This window comes from Diadema antillarum, unplaced genomic scaffold, assembly GCF_040938485.1.
Source record: "Diadema antillarum isolate AM-2024a unplaced genomic scaffold, OU_Dant_1.0 seq00000358_RagTag, whole genome shotgun sequence".
NCBI lineage: Eukaryota > Metazoa > Echinodermata > Echinoidea > Diadematoida > Diadematidae > Diadema > Diadema antillarum.
In genome coordinates this window covers 1,393,140-1,414,656 of record NW_027271364.1, presented here as the reverse complement: position 1 = coordinate 1,414,656, position 21,517 = coordinate 1,393,140, and the positions used below count along the sequence as shown (strand labels likewise).

The 21,517-nt window shown below is 42.0% G+C and overlaps 1 protein-coding gene across 1 annotated transcript in view; it reads left to right on the top strand.

The window, feature by feature from the left end:
* LOC139731131 (uncharacterized) overlaps positions 1-21,517 on the top strand; it is a 65,690-nt gene that overhangs the window by 8,245 nt on the left and 35,928 nt on the right. Inside the window, exons 2-3 of the mRNA XM_071642014.1 lie at positions 16,502-17,216; positions 19,172-21,213. Of these exons, the coding sequence (XP_071498115.1) occupies positions 16,502-17,216; positions 19,172-21,213 (2,757 nt within the window). The remainder of the gene's footprint in view (positions 1-16,501; positions 17,217-19,171; positions 21,214-21,517) is intronic.

The following is a 21,517-nucleotide window of genomic DNA, read 5'->3' as shown; positions in this document are numbered from 1 at the left end:
TAATTATAAAGATACATTAATGACGAGTGAGCTGCTGTTAGGACACAGATTCCTGGCGAAGTTGTGGTAATAACCGTGATGATAACTTTTATGATACTAAAGTGATACTAGTATTAAAAAGTATGAGTGATGACAGACATGTGAGATATGACGCTTGTCATTAGAAGAATGCGTTTTCCTCCCCCGAAAGGCTTCTCTTCAGTGGGTTGTGTGCTATGCTACTTGGTATGTGTCTGTCTACCTGTTGAACTCACTAAAATCAGTGCCAACCGGTAGGGCCTATTTCCTGTTCTTTGTTGTTTGGGTATTGCAGCTTGAAGTCCGTTGTCATTGTCATGGATATGGTGCATCAGAATAGCCATAAACAGAAAAAAAAAATTGATAAAACCTGCATTCTTCCCATTTTAGATCGTATGAAACATTCGTAACATCAGACAACCATGTAGGTTTGTTTTGTTTTGTTTTTTCAAATTGAACTACTTGTAATTATGATAATGATAATGATAATGAATATTTATATAGCGCTTAATACTGATGTTTCTAAGCGCATCAAATCGGGGAAAAATAATATATATAACGTAAAAACAAAATACAGCATTATGTACATATTATGATAACGACAGCAACAACAACAACAGCAAAATTAAGGTTGTGTAAACAGATGAGTTTTCAACAGTGACTTAAACAAATGATTCAAGAATAATCTATGAAGGGCATATACTGAGTGTCTTCTAGCAAAACCACTTAAAGATGGTTTGTTATTTCATTGCTGCCTCTTTTGAATTGATGTCTAATAAGATAGTGCAATAGCTTTTTAAGAAAGGAGTGAGGAATATGTAATGATGTACTTTCTTGCAAACTGTTTTATTGCACAGAATCACCGTGTGTGTACAAGGAAGGTTTTTATCATTTGTACTGAAGCAATGAATACCAGTACTGGTACCGGTCATTGATATTCTTAATGTATACTTCCTTTAATCAAGATGATGTCATCAGGAGTGGTCAGTGGGCTATCACGGTCAAAGACAACAGGACTTGTGGTCTGGCACTTAGCCCGGTTTTTGCTTCCTTCTGCAGCAGTTGGGGTCAGATTACCTGTATTAATTAGCACGTGTTTGTACCTGTCACCACCTGGATTAGCCAGTCTTCAGATACCCTTCTCCCTTTGATAGGAAGTGGACATTCATAGATGCACATTGTAGACCTGTAATGGCCTTCGTGATATAGCCCTGTCCCTCTGTGGCCATGTTGTTTGTTTATTTTCATGTTTGTTTGATCTTTAGTAAACTGTGAGGTTGGACATATTGTAAGAGACCATGAACTCGGTTAACTTCATATCTAATTCAATGCCATTCACACTATGAATCAATCTGTACCCCTATATAAGTGTGGATGCATTACAAATGCACTCCTACATTGTACTAGGTGATCTTTTGCTTATTACTGAGATATACGGGGACAAAGGGCTCTCCGATGAGCATGCATGCATCTATGGTAAGCTTCATTGGTTTTTTGTGTGTTTTTTTTGTTTTTATATTGTTTTGGTTTGTTTTGTTTTTAGAATGATAAACATTTGGAGGCATTTTGTGTATACATCTCACGTGCCCAAGTCTATATATCAAGAGTATAATATTCATAGGGTAGTAGATTATGTAAACGATTCAACTATGGGGTCTTAGTAGACCAGATAGGCCTATATTCCAAAATTGGTTTGCTTCCAATGCATATTCTATGGGACAACTTTATCTATTCAGCTACTGCCTGGCCAAAAACTTACCTGTTGCCTGTCCTCAGATGAAAGACAGGTGTGTATGTTTCCTTTCAAAATGTTTGTCAGTGTGCACACGCACAAACACACACCCACAAGTGCACATATGGCCTTACAAATTCAACATACACAAATACAGACAGACAAACATATCGTGTTAACCACAATCGCAGTCGTCAAGAGAAAAGTGTTCCAAAAGGAATGCTGTCATTTGCACCCTTGAAATCACAACATCTGAATTTTGCATGAGCTGTGGCTACTATTCAGTGTCATGTGAGATGGTTTGTGGCTGGTTTAAGTTTTGTAAGTATCACTTTTCTTGAAAGTTTGGTTCAGATAAAAATCAGCACTCAGGTGTAGCTGAGAACATTGCTCTAAAATAAGAATGTCCTTGTGCTTTTCCACTGTGGTGGATACACCCCTTATTTTTGAGAGAGCATGCATGTGCAAAGTTTGTGGGAAATGTCACCTAAGATTGCGTCACCGTCATCCAACAGTCCCGCTGTTCATGCACCGTCTAAAAATGGATCCCCTAATTCTACACCGTTTCCCAATATATCCCCGTGCCCGTGCGTCAGTCAGAAAAACGTCACCAATCACCTCAGTTTGCCACCAACCCTGAAAGGTGTAGGCCTAAATGTCGGAATGATTGGGTTGAACCATATACTAGGTGGTAGCTAAGAGCATTGATTTTTTTGTACCGGTCCTCAGGGTGGTCCACAACTTGAAATTTTAGCATGTTGCAAGCTTAGAATCTGAGAATATTGCAGAAATTGAATATGCGCGGAGCGCACACGATGAGTACATAGTACGCAATATTTTGCTGCTTATCTCTCTTTGTGCTGCTTACATTTAATGTTCTCTCTCATGTTTTGCCCACAAATATCTAAAGTACCTGGTAGTTTGATGTTTCTTATGTTTTGCACATGTTTTGCACATGTTTTGAATACTTTTACTTTGAGCTTGTTGCAAATTCTTGAGGATGTTGCATAGCATGTTGCTGGCTTTTTAGGATGTTGCACAAGAATTTTAGCATGTTGCAGCGACATGCTAAAACCCCTTGTGGACCACCCTGCGGTCCTAATTACCACCCTGTAGGAGTTTCATGGGATAGGCACCGACCAACCTATGAAGTACAGAGAGGAAGTAAATTGATCCAAAACTATGTGAGCAATAACTCTCTCTCTCTCTCTGGTACATGTAGCTGCAGTTGCATCACAATTGGATGTTTGCCAACTGCATAGCTGTCATAGGAAGGATTAATTGCATTCTATTGTATGTCAATCTATAACCAGCTGTATGGGTAAAGGTTCCCTCCCTTCATTGTCCTGCATTGATTACTATGCCCTTTACGATGTTTCTCTTGAACATCTAAAATGTAATTTACCGTAGGCCCTTTTTTGTACTCCACCCACATCACAGTTGCTGTCGCATTTTGATATAGTGTATCATCTGTTTTGTTTTCCTTTCCTGGACGCTTGTGTCTTTGTCACATCACACGACATTAATGTCTGCACTCACATGTTCTCTTACAATAGGTTCTGTTTGGTTGTAAGTTTGGCTTGGGATTTTTTGGAGAAGCCTCTTTCCCCTTCAGTATTGTCCCCCCCCCCCCCCCCCCCCTAGGTTAGTACCCTTGGACCTAACCCCAGTACTATCCTTGTATCCTTGTATGCAACATCATTATGTTGGAGTTATGAGACAAATATATGGGTTTGCTGAAGTTTCAAATTACCTCTGTGCAAATTTTGGTTGTAGATGGTTGCATCTCTTGATTTTGAATCTTGAACTCTTCTTTCTTTCTTGAGGTGACCAGCAGGGGATTCTCTTTTGGAGTTAGAAATACCTCAAGGATTATTCCCACTGTCCAGTGTTGAAGCTCTTGGCTTATTTGAAGCTGTAATATGAAACACTGACGTAATCTTTTCCCCAGATACCAAAAGCCATGTTACTTGGGTTTTAAGTCGGTTAAAACTGGGCTGGCTCTCGTGGCGTTGGAAGGCTTCGATGTTCTCATGTCGGTGATCATTCTGCAGAAGGATGAATAGATCAAGTTTGAGGAAAAGGACATTTCTTATGAAATTTGTGGTATTCATGATAGAGTTGAAGGACTTTTGATGTTAAATTTGTGATATGGTTTTCTCAGATCCCAGGTGCCCTATGACAAAACAAACTTTTTCATTTTTTTTTTTTTGGTTTTGTTGGGCTCTTCAAAGAGTGACACCATTACTTTAACATCTATTCTTGGTATTTCTTCTCTCATTTTCTGTGGTTTGTTCGTCATCATCCTGGGCAGAGGATATAAGAGGCTCATATGGCTCTCTGTATGGTGTCCCCTCAATGAACTTGACTGCTCACTCTCATTCTGGATAGGTTCTCCCCCACCCCCCACCCCCACGCCCCAAACTCTCCAATCTGCTGAAAATAATAGCATTTTTGCCTGGATATGGAAGTCATCGTGACTCGGCGCACCGGGAACCATACAAACTTATATATGTAAGCAAATTTTTCCCCTCCGCCTGTCCAGGCACAGGTATCTCGTGAGTCCAGGTCACGAGCATTGCGTCAGAGTAATGGCCCATGGGTCCTTCAGGAGAGTGAGGATAAGTGACATACAGCCAAATAAGACTTCAAAAAAGAAAAGAAAAAACTTTTTTGACAAAAGAGATATGCTGTTCCCTCATGATTTCTCTAAAGTGCATGTTTCAAGATCTTCCATGTTGAAGTGGCCCAAATATGAATGTCAAGGAAATGAAGGAGAAAAAACAAAACAAAACTTCTACTACCAAGCAGATAGGGGCGTTATGATATTTGCATATGACCACATGAAATTTGCCCTGGCCCTTTATCAGCTTGATTTTTTTTTCTTTTTTTTTTGCAATGTCAATTGCTTCTCATGAGAAGGAAGGAGTGAATTCCAATAAATTGATTTTGTGTACGTGGATAAAAATTACACAGTAGGATACAGGGCTGATATGAACTGGGTAAACATGCACTGACTCACATTTTAAACACCCAATCCCTGTAAACACATACTAATACACACACATAAAGTGTGTAATGTAAGGATTGCAGTGTCAAGGCGCTTCAGTGACTTTCTAGAGGGGCGGCCATAGGGAGCTTGCAGCTAAAAGGTTATTAATTGTTTTTTTTTGTCTGACTGAAAAAAAAAAGTACTTACAAGTTGGCCCTACATTTGACAGACTCAGTACTCCTATAATTCATAAGGCTGTATACCCATTGTACTCAGACCAAGGGGACTTTATCTATCCCCTTGACCTCTATAAAATCTAGGTCTGCCAAAGAGAAATGACCATGTTGAGCTACCTAATGGTCATTTGAAGGTGGCTGCTTAGTCAGTACATTGCATTACAAAGCTGCTCTCTGGAAGTTACTCTACTTGATCCGTCCAGATTTATATCAAGGATATGACATTTTATATACAGTCCATTAATGTCACATACATTGTAGCTTATGAAGAAATGTTACTTCCAAATACAGAAAAAATATTACTTATGAATACATAACTATCACCATACTACTGTCCTCTCCCAATTATCATGGCTGTTCAGTACTACAAGAAAAAAAGAAGACCAAAAGAAACCTCTCCTTTCTACAACAATAAGTTGGTGTTTTTTGCCTTTCATGCAATAAATTCCTGTACAAAGAGATGGTCTGCTTGACAAAGTTGGCCTGATATCTGACACATCTTGTGGTATCCTCTCCATTAGCCCAGCCAAAGCTTCAACCAAGAAACGGGTATCATTTCAAATCCTGTCTTCCCTGATAACGTGTCCCACAATCTCAGTGCTGTTTTTTTCATGCTTATCGGTTCTACCACAACTGACCCAGTTTACTCCTTTTCGAAGAATTAGGGGCAGTGGGCATTGGGTATCCCACAATTCCCTTAGAGATACTGGGTCGTTAGATTTGTGCCTTTCTGCATTGTGAATTTCTAGGATCTTTGACCATATGTGAGAAATACTCACCCCCCCCCCCCCCCCCCAATAAAAAAGAAAAGATGAACGTTTGCTTTGTGGTATACAATATCCTGAGTTCTTGGTAACAGTGACATCAAATAGGGGTCAGATGATCCATATGAGGAAGTGCAAAGCAAAATATGTACTGATGGCATTGGGTTCCGGTACATTGTAGAGGTGTTGTGAGCAAACCCCACTAATATGGCATCCTTTATCTGTGATTGCAGCATTGTAGTACACTTTTAGTCCATGAATATCTTGTGTGTGTGTGTGTGTGTGTGTGTGTGTGTGTGTGATATTTTAGTAGACAAAGGAAAAAAGCAATCGATGAATAGGTGTTCAAAATAAGTGTTAATTGATTTTTGCCTGTTCAGCTATCTATCCTATCAAAAGCATAAGTTACAGAAGCAACTCTGACTTTTAATCTCTATCTCGGATTGATTAATGCAGTTATTTTCTTGTTTGATTTTTTTTCTCCTTTTTTTTTTTAAAGATTTAGAGAAGTCTGAACTCTAGCTGACTCTTTGCCACTCTCTCAGATATAATGTTCTGGCCCAGCTCCCTCCTGATTTTAGAGGAGGGGAAAGAAAAAAAATCCCCATTATGTTTGTCTGCTACCTTCAGAGGAGACTGGTATGCGGTGGAGTATTAAAGTCCCCTCCAGCTTGGAGAGAGTCAACAATATAAATGCATTCCATCATTTTATTCTCCCTTCTCTTATTCATATTTTGTGGGATTTAACCGCCCTTTATCATTATCAACAAGTCGTTGGAGCAATGATAAACAAGACTGGAGCGAATGAGATGTGTGCATAGAAGCAAGAAAGGCACGAACTTCTTTATATTTTTTTTTCTTCAGACACATATCAAAAGGTATTCAGGAATGGAAGGATGGTTTTACACGCCATGTCTGTGTTGAGCACGCTATTTAAAAAAGCTGTTTGGTACCAGGAGCTCGGGAGAGATGGGCCGACCACAAAAGGAACCAGTGAATGGCCAGAGGTTATGGCCTGCAAACTATTTTTCCATGGACCCCTGACTACAGGAGCCATTGTGAATAGTCGGGTCCCGAGCCTCGCCGAGTTAGATATCTACAGTGACTCATACATGGAGTGAAGAGTGGGAAGAGGATGGGCATATTTTCAAGCCTAGCCCCTAATAATTCCGTCTGACACCATGCATGGAGCCTGGTAGCTCACAGCAAAAGATATATAATGTATATGTAACATGTATTTTGGTTTGTGATGCTATTCCTGTGTATGCAAAGGTGTGTAGACACTTTGGCTATCACTGTCAAACCATCCAGCTGTGGTCGAGGGAGACTGTTTCAGAGCCGGTGTCAGTTTTGAATACCATATTTTGTGGCGTACTCGGACCTGGCATGTTTCTCATCATGTTTGGTCTGGTAGATGCATGTACTGAGTGGTAAGTAGACCTATCATTTCGTGTCATTTGGAGTGTGAAGTACTCCATTGCCATTGTCATTTACACACACACACACACATACACACATACATACATACACACATACACACATACACACACTGTTGTAAAGGGTTTGGTAGAATTTGCGTCTCACCGATGGAAGAACTGTACGAGGGTAATTACTATGCACAGTATGGGTGTCCATCAGTAGTTACACTGTGTATGACATTACCACTTTCCCCTTTACAATGAATATTAATGCAGTGGTAGATATGTTAAGAGCCTAAGTTCTGTATTGCATATTTAGAGCAGAATTATCCAAATGAATTGTTGATAAAATTACAGGTTTGTGTATAAACCACAATCTGTAGTTAACATCAATTGATGTTCAGTAATGATGCTAAAAGGGCCACCCTCTGTTTTTCTTGTCTTTAACCAGTGCTCAAAATGGTATCAATCATGAAAATACCATTAGTTCCTTCCCTATCCACAACATAGGCCCTGAACCCATTTTTTTAAAGAGTGGAGTCAAAATGAATGTCATTTCTAGAAGTGCTGAGTGATATCTGCCATTCCATGATAACATTAAGTGGAATTTTGTTACCTACATCGATAGAATGTGTAATTCTATTATAAAATTTGAAATGTTACTAGAGTAAAAATGACACGAGAAAATGAAAGAAAAAATAAAAAGATACAAAACAAACATGACTGTTATTGCTATTGAGATTATTTTGCATTGCAGAGGTTTGATCTACTCACAAGGCATGTTGACATTCACATACGGTGCATAATGTGGTTGATTGGGGAAATGCTCCAACTTTGATTCCCCATGGAAAACATAGGCAGGCTCTCAGTCTCTACTGTGCATTGAGCATGGAATATGTTTACAGAGGAACAAGTCTGGTTTTGCTGTTATATTCAGAGTAGTACTAGTAGGGGTCCTGGCCAAATGCTTACAACATCTTTGCGGTACCTGCATCTGCGATTATTAACCGTCTCGTGAAAATTTTACCATGTGTACGATTTCCATAATGCGCTTTGTCAACCAGAAGGTGGGAATACAAGAAAGAGAAGGCTGGGGTTGGGACGGGGGAAACATTAAACATGCAGGAGACCTTCCCCATCATTCATGAGCCGCAGCCGAAGGCGCTAGACCTTCTACGATCCCTTTGTGACCAGCTTACCGATCGAGACAGCACTTTGGTTCTTAGCCAAGGCAGAGGTTCCCTTACCGGTGACTATGAGGGAGACCTGATGTGGGGGATCATTTAAAAATCAGGCAAAAGGACAAAAACGAGTAAAAGGGAAAGCTGTCCCTTTTTCTTTTACCTCTCATTTTTTCTGCTTCCCAGCCTCTGAGAACACTTGAAGAACTCCTGCAAAAAGTTTGTTTGGTGCATATGTGCACGTGTGTGTGTGTGTGTGTTTGTGCTTGTGGAACTTCTTTGGATGTGATATATAATCCAAAAAACAGTAGTACATGCAGTAGAGTGCCACTTGGTTCGCAGACAATGGCAAAATCTAGAACTCTGGGCCAAAATGCATATTAGTAATGATGGTTGAGAATAGATTGCGTGGTGATAATGCTGGAGGCCCCTGGAATGAATCACCTCCTTCGATGTCCTTATGGGAACGCTTCTTGGTTCCCGCTGAACTGGCCTCTCGTACTGGATTGTGGGAAATAGATTCATTCTGTATGTCCTGCCAGCCTGGTTCAACATTGCTTTCCACCCCACCCCCTCCCTCCAAAATAAAACTGCCTTTACAGCTACTTGGTTTGCACATTTTGGGGGATTTATTCTGTAAACAGTTTTTCTCGTAACTCATCTGATTGTAAGATATGAAGTTTTCTTTCCGGCGAAAGCCACACTCCTTTTCAGAGTGGAATTGTGCTGTCCCTATATTTCAGCAGATTTCTTTATTGTATCTGACAATATCATCCACAGCTTTATGCGTTTCAAGCTTCAAATTTCAAGTTCAGCACTTCTAATTCTCATAACATTAACAGTGGAAGGCAAAGGGAGAGTGACAAGTAAAAATCCTCTGCAAGCCATACAGAAACAAGTTTCTGAAGTTTCTCTCACTATATATCTCCCTCTCTCTCTCCACTCTCTCTCTCTCTATTTTGTCTGCTTGTCTCTCCCTCTCCTTCTTGGTCTATCGCTATCTTCCTCTCTCTTTCTCTTACTCTCTCTGTCCATCTCTTCATCCCTCCCTCCCAATCTTTCTCTTTCCCCCTCTCTTTTTATCTCTCTATATTTCTCCTCTCTCTTCTATCTCTTTCTATATTTTATCTCTATCTCTCCTATCTCTTTCTATCTTACATCTCTATCTCTCTCTTCCTATGTGTTTATATCTCTCTCTCTCTCTGGTTGATATAAACTGATTCCAAATGTACTTTGCAGTTTAGGAAGTGATGATAAGATAGCCAGACAGCACAAAGATTATGTCTGTGGAAAGCAGGCATAAAATCTTCCACAGAAAAACATGGGAAATGCTGCTGAAGTGCGGCAGCAATTTCTGGCAGTAATTTCTTCCTCGAGCTCAGGCCGCTTTTCCCTTGGTTTTGTCACATGCGATAGCGATCGTGACACTGGCTTTACTGTCGAAGATGACGGGAGTCTGACTACCGACCAGACTTCCTGCTAGCTGAGCCTTGTGCCTGATCTTGTAGGAGTGGTGGTAATTTAGGGGTCAGAGCTTTGCAACTGTAATGTGTCGGCTTAGCGTCAGAAGCTCATATAAGGCATCATGCTTGCACCCGATAACATTATCTCTCAGAGAGGAGCTGGAAGAGTCGTCAAACTTTGCACTTCCTTTACTGCTGCTGCTTCTTACCTTTCTGCCTCTTCTTCTTCCCCATATTCTTTTTTTTTTTGTTGTTGTCTTCTCCTTTTGTCTTCTTTTATCTTCATCTCCTTCTTTTTCAATCTTCTCTTTTTTTCTCCATCCTTCCTCCTCCTTCTCCTCCTCTTCCTTCTTCTCTACAATCTCCCTGTATTCCTTGTGATGATCAATAATGATGATGCGTACCATTAAGTGCAGGTGCCATATTTACCATCTTTGACACTATATTTAAGGTGAAAGTAGTCTTCAAAGTATTTTGTGATGATGACCAATGTGCCATGGAAGAGGCATTTTGGTTTGTGATGGTAGAATCAGAGATTACGTGAGCAGAGAAATTTTATGACATTATCATAATGTATGACGGAGGAGGCCGCTTGTGCTTTCGGATGGAAATGGTCACTCTCAATCTCAAGGTCAGAATGACGGTCGGAAAAATAGCCTGGAGTGTTTGTGCACGTCAGCGCTTTTGAGCGGATTGTGTGCACGGACTGCGTTATTGATCTGATGATCGCTGGCGTGCGGGTGCATCATTCAATTTCCACCCATAGGGGTAGGGATGCTTTACTGATATCATGTATGGAGTGATTTTACACTATCTTATCCTGGGATGCCCCCCACCCTCTTCATATTTGCCCTGTATTCACATCTATTTTCTTTTTCTTTAAGCAATGAAAGAGAGGATTGAATGTGCTTCTTTTGTGACATTGTAATGGAGAAAACTATTGCTTGACTTCATGTCATTTTAAAATTATTGGAATATGAATTTGATAAGTCACCAATGCAATGTGGACTTTTAATGCTAATGTGCAAGAGGACATAGTCAATCTTTTACCACTTCTGTTTCTGCATTTAAAGATTTGTGTGTGTTTGTGTGTGTGTGCGTGTGTATGTACACATGAGCTTTTGATTTTGATGGTATGTTCCTTCATTGCATATCAAAGTCATCTTGAATGGCTGGTTTGTTTTCATTGTCAGATATTTGGAATTTCAGGTGGATTAAAATTGATTATTTTGATTTAGTCCACTGTCAATGTTGATGAATTAATTCTTGGGACAAAATGCATGGCAGTTCTGTGTGTCTCATATTTGGGAAGTGCAGTTCCCTTTCCCTTTAACGTGGTATTTGTTTTGTCATACCTAAATAGCACTACCAAGCTTGACACCTTCCAACTTTAGCCTCTTCGTGATTTGGCGAGTTAATTTTGCTTGGCTCATAAATTTTTGGTTAACCAACTATCCTCGGTTGCACTTCAGTTATTAAAACCCCCCACCACCATATTCGTGGAGAGTCGTACCTATGATGAAAAAAGCGCAACGCTTTCACGCAAGCATTGAACTCTAGTTCCATTTTTAAACTCTAATCCCATTGACATGATAAGAAGACAAGAGACTTCCATTTCATCCAGGAGCATCATCAGACGGGAGGGAGGATGGGGGGGGGGGGGGGGGGGGTGGAGGAATGATGTTGGAATGGGGTAATGGTGGAAGACTGGGGTAACGTGAAGATAGTCTCCCCTGTGAGGAAGTAGTTAATGACCACGTGAACGTGTCTGTCTGGCAACATTGACACATTAGAGCAAACAACTCTGTCTGGAGTGGGATAGACGGCCCTGACCCAGTGTCATGCAACCCCAGTGTTTTGCTGTTGTGCACATCATTTGAGATGGGGTTGAATTCAACCTATGTCTTTATCCCTATTCCGTGACTTTTTCATCCACTAGTTCCAGCCAAACAGTGATATCTTCCTAAACCACTGGGGGATGAGACTAATTGTCTCATTAGTCCAGGATAATTTGAACATCATGTTCTCCTAACTCTTGCCTTTTGGTAGTTTTATGTCATTGTCCTGGGAGACGGGAGTAAGGTAGCGGTCAGCCAGACTGTCATAGACTGTCCCAGACTGTCGGTGGTCACAACAAGCCCCAAATTTGATTGGAAACCATTCATATCCCGAGTTCTAATGAGAGAGAATTGCTTCTCATTAAGTCATTTCAGGTCATTAGCCACAACGTGCATTTGCCATTGCCTCTTCTATTCCCTCAAAGTTTGGCATTGTGGCATGTGTGGGTGTGCTTTGTATGTGTGTGTGTGTGTGTGTGTATTTGTGTGGGAAGTATAGGTACCCAGGAGAACTGGTGAATGCAGAATAACATATATTTTCTGCAAATGAGAGAAGAGAAACAGGTTTGTCACAGTTCTTGCATTAATTTACAGAAAATAGTTCCAGTGATGATACCCCTTATACCACACAGGTAAAGTAGTAAAGAAAGATGGTGAAAAGATAGTAACTTATACTGGGGTTATACCTATATTTCCTGTACAGTAAGTTGGTAGTACGCTGACATGATAATGCTTAGAATTTAGTGGCCTACTTGTAGTAGATGAGGAAGAACTCTAAAGCTACTTATCTTAAAAGGATGTTCAAAAATATAGATTACAGTGGATAGTTGTTTGCCTCTTTCCTTTAATACATGCTGAAAAATTGTGGAAGTGAATAATTCTTCTACGTCTGTCAGCAGGGGAGCAGACGGCTTGTATTATCACATCAACTTGAGCCTGTCTGAGCTGCCCTAGGAGGTGAGCTAGCTCTCCCACTATCCCAGGATGGGGCGGGCTCTCGGCAGAGATTACCTGTGGGTCAACAAGAGGTGGCTCCCTTCTAAATTTAGCCCTGTGAGCAGATAAAATTGGAGCGAGTAATTCCAAGGAAGTCAGCTGATTGGGTTATAATTAGGAACAACCATCCTGGAGGTGCATGTGCAAGTTGCTGTCACATTTTTTTTTCTTTGTCTTTTTTTTTCTCGGCTAATGCATATATTTTGGTCTCATTTTAGTGGAATATCCAGGAACAACACTTTGCTGCTGTCTGTCATGCATCCAGGAACAATAGCGTGCCTTTATACCTTCCAGGGTGTCAATCTCCGCCAGAAGTGCACTGTACCGAGCCTCGATATGAAATTGAAATGGGAGTAGTTCATAAATGAAAGACATTCTCATCCAGATAGTGCTCAGACACTAGGCTTTGCGAGGACTGTATGAAATATCACTCTTCTCACTGGAATGCTACCCCATGAGGGGACCAAGAGTGCCAACCAAGTCTAATAAATCTGTAATAAAATCACATATGAGATCCATGTGCATGTAGGGATTGAAAGTGTTCCTGCCCATGTTCATTTGTTAAACAGGCAGGCAGGCATTCCATGTATATCAAAAAGCTCACAGCTTGATCAGAACATGTGTTATTATTGCCACAGTGTGACCAGATTGGGGGAGAAACGAGCGAGTTGAGATATAAACAAAAGTACAAACCAGGTTCAAATCTCCCTCTGCCCAGAAGAATACCTGTCAAGTGGTAGACATAAATCTACTGTAGAACTGAAGTGTATCTGCCTATCTACTCCATTCTTTTTATTCCTTTGGTTACTGCTTGCTGACATTTTATGAGGATATTACCCATCGAGGGTCTTCTAATGTGAAATACCATCACATTTTATTAGATTGAAAGACAAAAGTTCATGTGATGGTATTAATTCAGTGGCAAAGGGCATTTATTGCCCAAGCACTAATACCCTTTTAATCAACATTATATATTTTGTGGTATATCTCTCTACTTCTATTTTCAGTCTCTGTATAGCTCTATCTCTCCCCTCCTCCTTTCTTTTATATACATATGCCTACATGGATGCATATCTCTCGCATCACACACATTTCTCTCTCATTAGCCAAGTATTCTGCATTGTAGGCATACCATGCAGATAGTTCATCAGGAGAGTAAATATTTACTGCGATATGGCCATGTAAACAAACACGGTCAGCAGCTATCCATGCCCAGAGTCGCCAAGGCAATCAATTGTGATGTAATTGAGACTGTGTAGAGAGAGAGAAAAAAAAACAAAACTCTGCTATATGTCTTCTGCTGGTCCTCATGAATAATTCATGAGGCCAATTAGCTACACTATGGTTTGATATCCCTTGCCCTGTGTTTCAGAAGTCTGTGTTTACAGTAAATATGATCTTTTACAGTTATCAGATGGTGCTGAATAGTGCTGCAATCTTTTATTTGATTGTCAAGAAATCTAGTGTTGTAGGCCCATATATTAGTGTGTGTGTGTAAGTGAGTGGAATACTAGTGTTTGTTCTACGTAAAACTGTCATATGCCTACACATTTACATTACCGCTATGAGCCAGATAATGCTTTGATTCCAAGGGAAGGCTGTAATTTTTTTTTAAAAATACTACACGAAAGCTTGATCTGTATGAGAGAGTGAGATCCAGTGCTGATGAGAAAACAAAACAAAACACACCAAAAAAAACAAGAATCAATCAGTGGCATTTGAAAACATCAGACTGCTAGAATCGATTCAAGTTAAAGGGTGTGTACAGTTCTGGTCGAGGTGAGGATTTAGCTTTTTTGCAAGATATTCAGAAACCACTCTAAGAGATGTCAAAGAGCATGCAATTCTAAAAGGTATCTAAAGTTTATTTGATGAAAATCGGTTTTGAAATGGCTGAGATATCCAAAAACAAGGTGAAACAAAGAGATCCTAATAAAGTTGTGGCATGTCGCCTTTTATTATTATCACTTTTTTGGATATCTCAGCCATTTCAAAACCAATTTTCATCAAATAAACATTGAATCCTTCTTAAAATTACATGCTCTTTCATATTTCATAAGAGGTTTCTCATTATCTCACTTAGAAATGTTCAAAACATGAATCCTTTACCTCAACCAGTACTGTACAGTCCCTTTGATATAGCCTAAAAGGATCAACCCAAGGCATCTGGTCCAGCTAACAATCATAACTTTTAAAGACGTCAATGAATCACATGTTTGACATTGACAACCCCCTCTGTATAGAGTAAATTTTATTTTAGGAGAATCCTTCAAGGGTCTTTGTGCCAGCACAATCTACTAGTGCTTGAATATGTGTGGAGTTATTTTCTCAGTCAAGTCACATGTTCTTCCAAGGAGATACCCTCATCAAACATTTATTCAAATGGTTATAATATATCTTTTAGTATGTTACTATAGATATAGGCCCTTATATGGGCTGTCATGTGGGTGTTTGTATTCAAATGGAATTCCCAGATTTAAACAAATGGAGTTGTCGGCCTAGTTGTTTCCCATCAGTATGACTTTCCTGTTGATTTTGCGTGCTACGTCACATCGGTCCACAAAGAACACCCATTTCCCTTTCATGATGACGTTACATGTGCGCTCAGTGGTCCAGCCCAGAATCGGTGAACTGTGACGTACGTGTATGTTGATGTGTAAACATTGCAGTAGTGTAAATACTCATGAATACCTGAACGTGACCTGTACACTGTGCAGAGAGATGCTATGTTTGCATGCTGTCATATGTATATATCATATGTGTGTATATGTGTATGTGTGTGTGTGTACATAGCCTTGTATGGATGTGTGGGAGGAGTGCATTTTTATGAATGGATGAGAGGAAAAGAAGTGAGTATTATTATCAGAAAGAATTTTGTTTGTGCAAGTGAGGAGGACATTATCTGCTTGGTCATTCTTGAGGAATGGCACTACACTGGCACTCGCACCCTCTGTTGAAGTAATGGTAGAATCAGAAACACTCTACCATTTGTGATGACATTTAGATATAAGGAATCTGGAGATATGCTCTTAGGATATTCAAGACACTCTTTTGCAAAGTTATTTACGTAATATGTATATAAAGATGGCAAACATACAAACACTGCTTTGAGTAGGTCTAATGGCCAGCAAGAAAAAACTTGAAAGCTTCATTTCTGACCGGGGGCTGATGAATCGGTGATTAATTACCATTAACCCTACCGAGTGGAATGCCTTGTTTGTCTTCTTGACGAACATAGAGAGGGGGCAGCAAGTACCTAATGTGCGTCAGACTGTGCAGCCATGGTGCCTGTTCCCATGGTAACCACTGTATTTGAGCTCTATGTAAGTGAGGGGGGTTTGAAACGAGAACGAAGATTGGGGAGTTTTGTGCTTCTCTTCAGGGGAGAGGATATTGAAGGGATGTGATACATGAGCTCGCTCAGAGCTTCATGACAAGGCTGAGATTGGAGAGCTTGGCCTCCCAGGGATACATTGGGTAGACCATCCTTCTTGCTGCGGGAATGTGTCCTGAATGTCGCTGTTGGCAGCATAGACCGATTTGTTGTTGCATGCTGGGAACGCAACTCCTGATATCCATGTATGCATTGTACAATCAACAAATAAGTAGAAATTTTGAGTCTTGAAGGATTGTTTTTCTGATTGTATTCTGTGAATTAATCAATGTTTGCTATGTTTGTTGTCCTCACACACTGTTGCTTACTATACTAATCATTTTCAGAATGTTGAGGATTTCTGCAATGTAGGAGGCCATGTGCTTGTATACAAAAGTAACCTTTTCTTGATAGAGCTGTATCATTAACTGATGTGACATCAACCGGCCTTGAAAACTCATGAAAGTTTTTCCCTTGTTCTCCAATGCAGTGAGTCCCAGCCACAACAGCCCTCTAGCTTGCCATCGGGCGGGAAGGATCCCAACGCCAACACACCAAAGACCACCGGTGCAGCAGAGGCTAGTCCAGCCCAGAGGGACACACCCACCACCCCGCAGACCCCTCGCACACCTTCCACACCCAAGAAGCCAGCTATCGCACAGAAGCCAGCCACACCTCAGTCGCTGAAGAGAAATACCACACCAACGCCAACGCCTACGCCTACGCCAAAACAAGATTCCCTAACTTCACCCAAGCCAGACGTCTCGGTCCGCGCGAGTCCACGTCCCGTCCCAAAGAAGAAGCCCAAGCCTGTGACTCGCACAATCGCCATCCAGACTGACAACTCGCACACCCCATCCGCATCCACCGATTCCCCCCAACATGGCTCCGGCACCCGCAAACTGTCCACTCAGGCCACTATAACCAGTCCTGAGCAGGCCATCCGCCGACAGTCCAGCACACCTCACACGCGCATCAGCCGCGCCGTCTCGATCGCGGTCGACTCTCCCACGTCTCACCTGTCGGGTACGTCGCAGGACAAACCGTCGAAGATACGCTGGGATCTCTCGCCAAGCCCGCGGAACCGGGTCTCTCTTCGGCGGGAGAAGTCCATCAAGCAGCGGAGGGAGGAAGAGCGTCTCATCAAACAGTCCCGTGTCCTTGCCAACTCCTATGAACTGTCACCTGACCTCCAGCAAAAGCAGGTGAGATGCCACCTCATGCTGATAAAGTTTCAAAATGCTTAAATCAATTATAATGGGATACATGAAACTTGTTACAATAGTTAGACGGTCCTCATTTCTTTCGGGAGAATAAGAAATTATCAAACTCAGACAGTTGTAATGTGCCTATCAAAAGTTTTGTTGATATAGTGCTATTTTCTAAACTTGTATGCTCTCTTGCTCTGAAGTTGCCTCTCCAATGCTCTACTAAAAAAAGGAGGCAAAGCTTTACATCTTGTTTTCTCTTTACTATGCATTGACTGTTATTCTTACACATCTGAAAGCATGATCGTGTTTTCAGCTCAGAAACACGTAACCTATAAGTAGGAGTTGTCCCTAAGTAGAAAGAGTTCACATTCTTATTAAAAGCAAAATAAATCATATGCACCTGGTTATGTAATGTGGGTATCCAGTCTTTGGTTCATAGTTGATGTCAAATTGAGCAGTTTTAGCCCTTCCAAAGAGAGTTTTACCTGATTGATTGATTGATGTGCATAGGTAGATAAAGTGTTTGGGGTTCAAAGATCCATCTTGTTTGATTAATAAAAACTTGTATCACCAAAATAAATACTTTACCTGTTAGAAAGTTTGCCTGAAAGATGTGGTGAACCCCCTGGATGAATAGAAAACATCTGAGCATTCATCAGATATGTACAAAGATGTGCAAAGTCATGCAATTAGGGCAGAATCAGACTTCAAGCAAATTATTCCTCCGATTTGTCATGGTTAAGATATTTTTTAGGTTTATTTGTGGGATGCCAGTATTTCTGATTATTTGAAATCTGTGTTTGTATTTGCACATGTATGTGTGTATGTTTTTTCTTTCGATTTCTGGATTTAGTCTTCACGTAAGATGTCTTTAGTTTTGCTCACTTTATGTCTAGGCAACTCGGCTCTCTATTTGTATAGCACTTGAGTAAGTTTCTTGGATGTTGAAGCCAAGTTCTTAGAATATGGGTTGCATTCAAAGTTATGACATTCAGTATGAAAGAAGAGGCATTCCATTATGACGTCAGCCAGAATGAGATGAATGATGATATGGGCAAGAAATGGGTGGCTTCCTTTACTAAATAATCCTTATTCCTGCCTTTGATAACACTTTAAAATGTATGTAACATCCTTGAACTGATTATGCAAGGTGTCAAACCGTGTTCAAAGTCCAAGTGTGTCATCACGTCATTGAATATTTGGTCGGTGTGTGTGTGTGTGTGTGTAGTGGGCTCTAAATGCAGTACACACAGTGTGTAGCTGCTCTATAGAAACTGCACATAACGTAATTTGGGTCCGTGACACGGGCATGCGCCGTACGTCGTCTGCTGTTCTTTATTTGGGGAATTCATTGTAACTGCAATGTTTGCTCACAGTGCGTGGCTCTGAAATACCTAACTCTCCACAGGAAGGAGAAGATCAGTGCGCCAGCGTGTGGAACGTGTGGGTCATGTGACCATCCCTCTATCTCTGTCTCTGTCTTCCCCTCATGCCGGTTTGTGCGGTGTGTCATGTGTAATTAGGAGGGAGTGTGCGAGCACTGATGATGGAAACAGGTGGGCTACAAACAAAAACATTGTGTGGATATCTCACGGCTCTCAGTTGCTCAGTCACATAGGACGTAGTCAGGGTGTGTTGCAAACGGATTACTCTCTCTCTCACTCTTTGCAGGTTCACGTTTGTCATTTGGCATATTTTTTTGAGGGGAGAACAGTTTTTTTTAAATCTCAGACTATCTAGACAAAAGCTGGTATGTACTTTGTTGTTTTTGTTATAAGTATGCAGCACGATTGCGTTTGACTTGCACAGTTGTTCATGTGGGTGTGTCTGTTAGGGTTGCTGATTGACAGGCTTGATGCAGATCTGAAATAACTGATGAGATGATAGACTGTGGCCATCGTCAGATATTGGCAAGTGACCTTTTGTCATTCTTTTGTCTTCACTTGCAGGTTGAGATGCTAGAGAAGCGCTATGGAGGCCGTGCAAAAGCCCAGAAAGCAGCACAGATAATTCAGCAGGCCTATCGCAAGCATGAATTGCAGAAGGAATTCCAGCGCCTCCGACGCACACGATCTGACTCGCGCATCTCAAGCTATCTAAAGAACTACTCAGCCAAGCACAAGGAATTCCACTCCAAGCACGGCAGCCGTGCGAAAGTGATGGTTATAGAGGACGTGGAGACATCATCCCCTGCTATTCGCGACACTCCGGGTGCGATGCGAAAACTGGAGCACACGCTAGAGGAGGAGCGGCCCGAGGACTTGACAAGTATAAAGAGGGAGTTGGAATCTCAGGCAAAGCAAGTGGTCAACGACAGTAGTATATCGCCAGTGGTGCGCCCGTCCACACCAGTGGAGCGACACCGAAACAACAGCAATAATGTCTTCCCCAAGGGGGTAGTGACTCCCAAGGAGAAGACTACCAGTGGGAATGCGGAGGATGCTAAGGAGCAAGGGAGTGGCAAGAAAGTGGTGGTCACTCTGACAATGACGAGACACAATTCATCCTCTGAGCTGCAGGAGACGGGACAGTCTCCCCGCAGTGAGAAGACCATCATCACCCAGAAGGATTTTGTGCGGGTGCAGTCTGAGGAGGTGTGGAAGACATCTGGCAAAGGGGCTTCGCTACCGTCTTCCCCCAAATCCCCTGTTGGCTCCCCAACCAGCGGGCGGGCCATCACCAAAATCATCACCACTAGTGAGAAGCAAGTGGCAAGGAAAGTGTGCATACCGGACGAGGCGGGCAGCCCCATCCTTGGCAGTAGCCCCTCAGGAGTGCAAAGAAGTACTGCGGGGAGCGTGGCCAGCCCCCCAACAACCCCAAACCCAGTGGTGGTCAAAGCGAGCGAGATGCCTTCCAGCGTGCACTGTGGATTTGTACTGACGGGAACCAAAGATACAACCCCTGGAAGGGGCAGCGACAGCCCTGTCATGAGCAGGCCAGTGAAAACTGTATCAGTAGGCAATGATGTCATGTCACCTGTAATCGATCGAAAGACTGGAAAGAAAGAGAGCCCTCTAGTCAAAGTGCCGGTGTCAGTGCCAGCAGGCGGAAGGGAGTCCAGAAAGCCAGCAGATCATGTTACAGATAAAAGCCGCATGTCTTCACTGGCAAAACATGTGGAAGCGAGAGCAGAAAGTAGTTCCCGCCATTTTGCAAGGACAGATTCAAACACTGAGCTGCAGGAAGCGGCAGACAGGAAACGTGTCGGTAATAGCCGCACTGATCCAGCACTAGAGACCACTTCACCGAGAGTCAGTCACACAGCGAGTGGTGGTATTAGGCAGGAAGGCAGTGCAGATAAGAAGCGAGAGTCTGTCAGCAGCAGCGGCAGCGCTGGCACGGACAGCCAGAGTGACATCAACATGGAGTACATCCCGGGCGGTCGCCGCCTGGCCAGCATTCGAGCAGACGACAGCTTGTCCACCACATCCACAATCAGTGGGGAGAGTTTTGAGGTGATTAACATAGATCGGGGCAGCGCCTCGGACGTCCCAGCCGTTGTCCTGGCAACACCAGAGGGCTCCCTCATGAAATTTGTCCACTCATCGACGGACTCGGAGGGCTCAGACGTGGAGGGGGAGTTCAGGTCTCGCTCCCACTCGGGATCAGGGGGCAAGACTCAGCATGTAGCCTCCACAGCCAAGCGGCAAATGTCCAAAGCCAACAGCACGGGACACATGGACTCCCCAGTCTGGAAGCGAAAGAATCCCGACACGCGGATAGCGACGCGGAATGGGACCCTCATGAACGGGTCAGCGACGCCCGTGAGAATGTCGCGCTCGGACACTGGCGATAGCATGAGCAGTGAGAGTAGCGGGTCTTCAAAGTACACGTTTCCGGACGATTCAAGTATATCGGAAAGCAATGACACTTTACCAGGAGAAATAGAGGAATTATGTGAAAAGAGACCTCTTGTTCCATCGTTATCAATACCAATGACGCCGTCCAGAAGAAGGAGATATAGGGTTGGAATAAATCTATTTAACAAGTAAGTATTATGCCAGTTTACTCTGTACTCTGGTGCATTCACAATATGTGATATCAGTTCCTTTAATATTTTGTCATGTGATAAAAAAAAAATGGGAAAAGAAGATATTTGTTAGTGTATGATAGTAAATATGATTATGGTTTAAAGTAAGCCACTGTGTTTAATCTGTCATGTCATGTGCTGGTAGGATAAGGCAGGAGACTGATGCTATCACCACAAAGTCTTGATGTAAACAACTGTAAGATTATTAAGCATTTCTTATGAAATTAATATTTAGGTAGGGTTTTTTGTGGGTTTTTTTTTT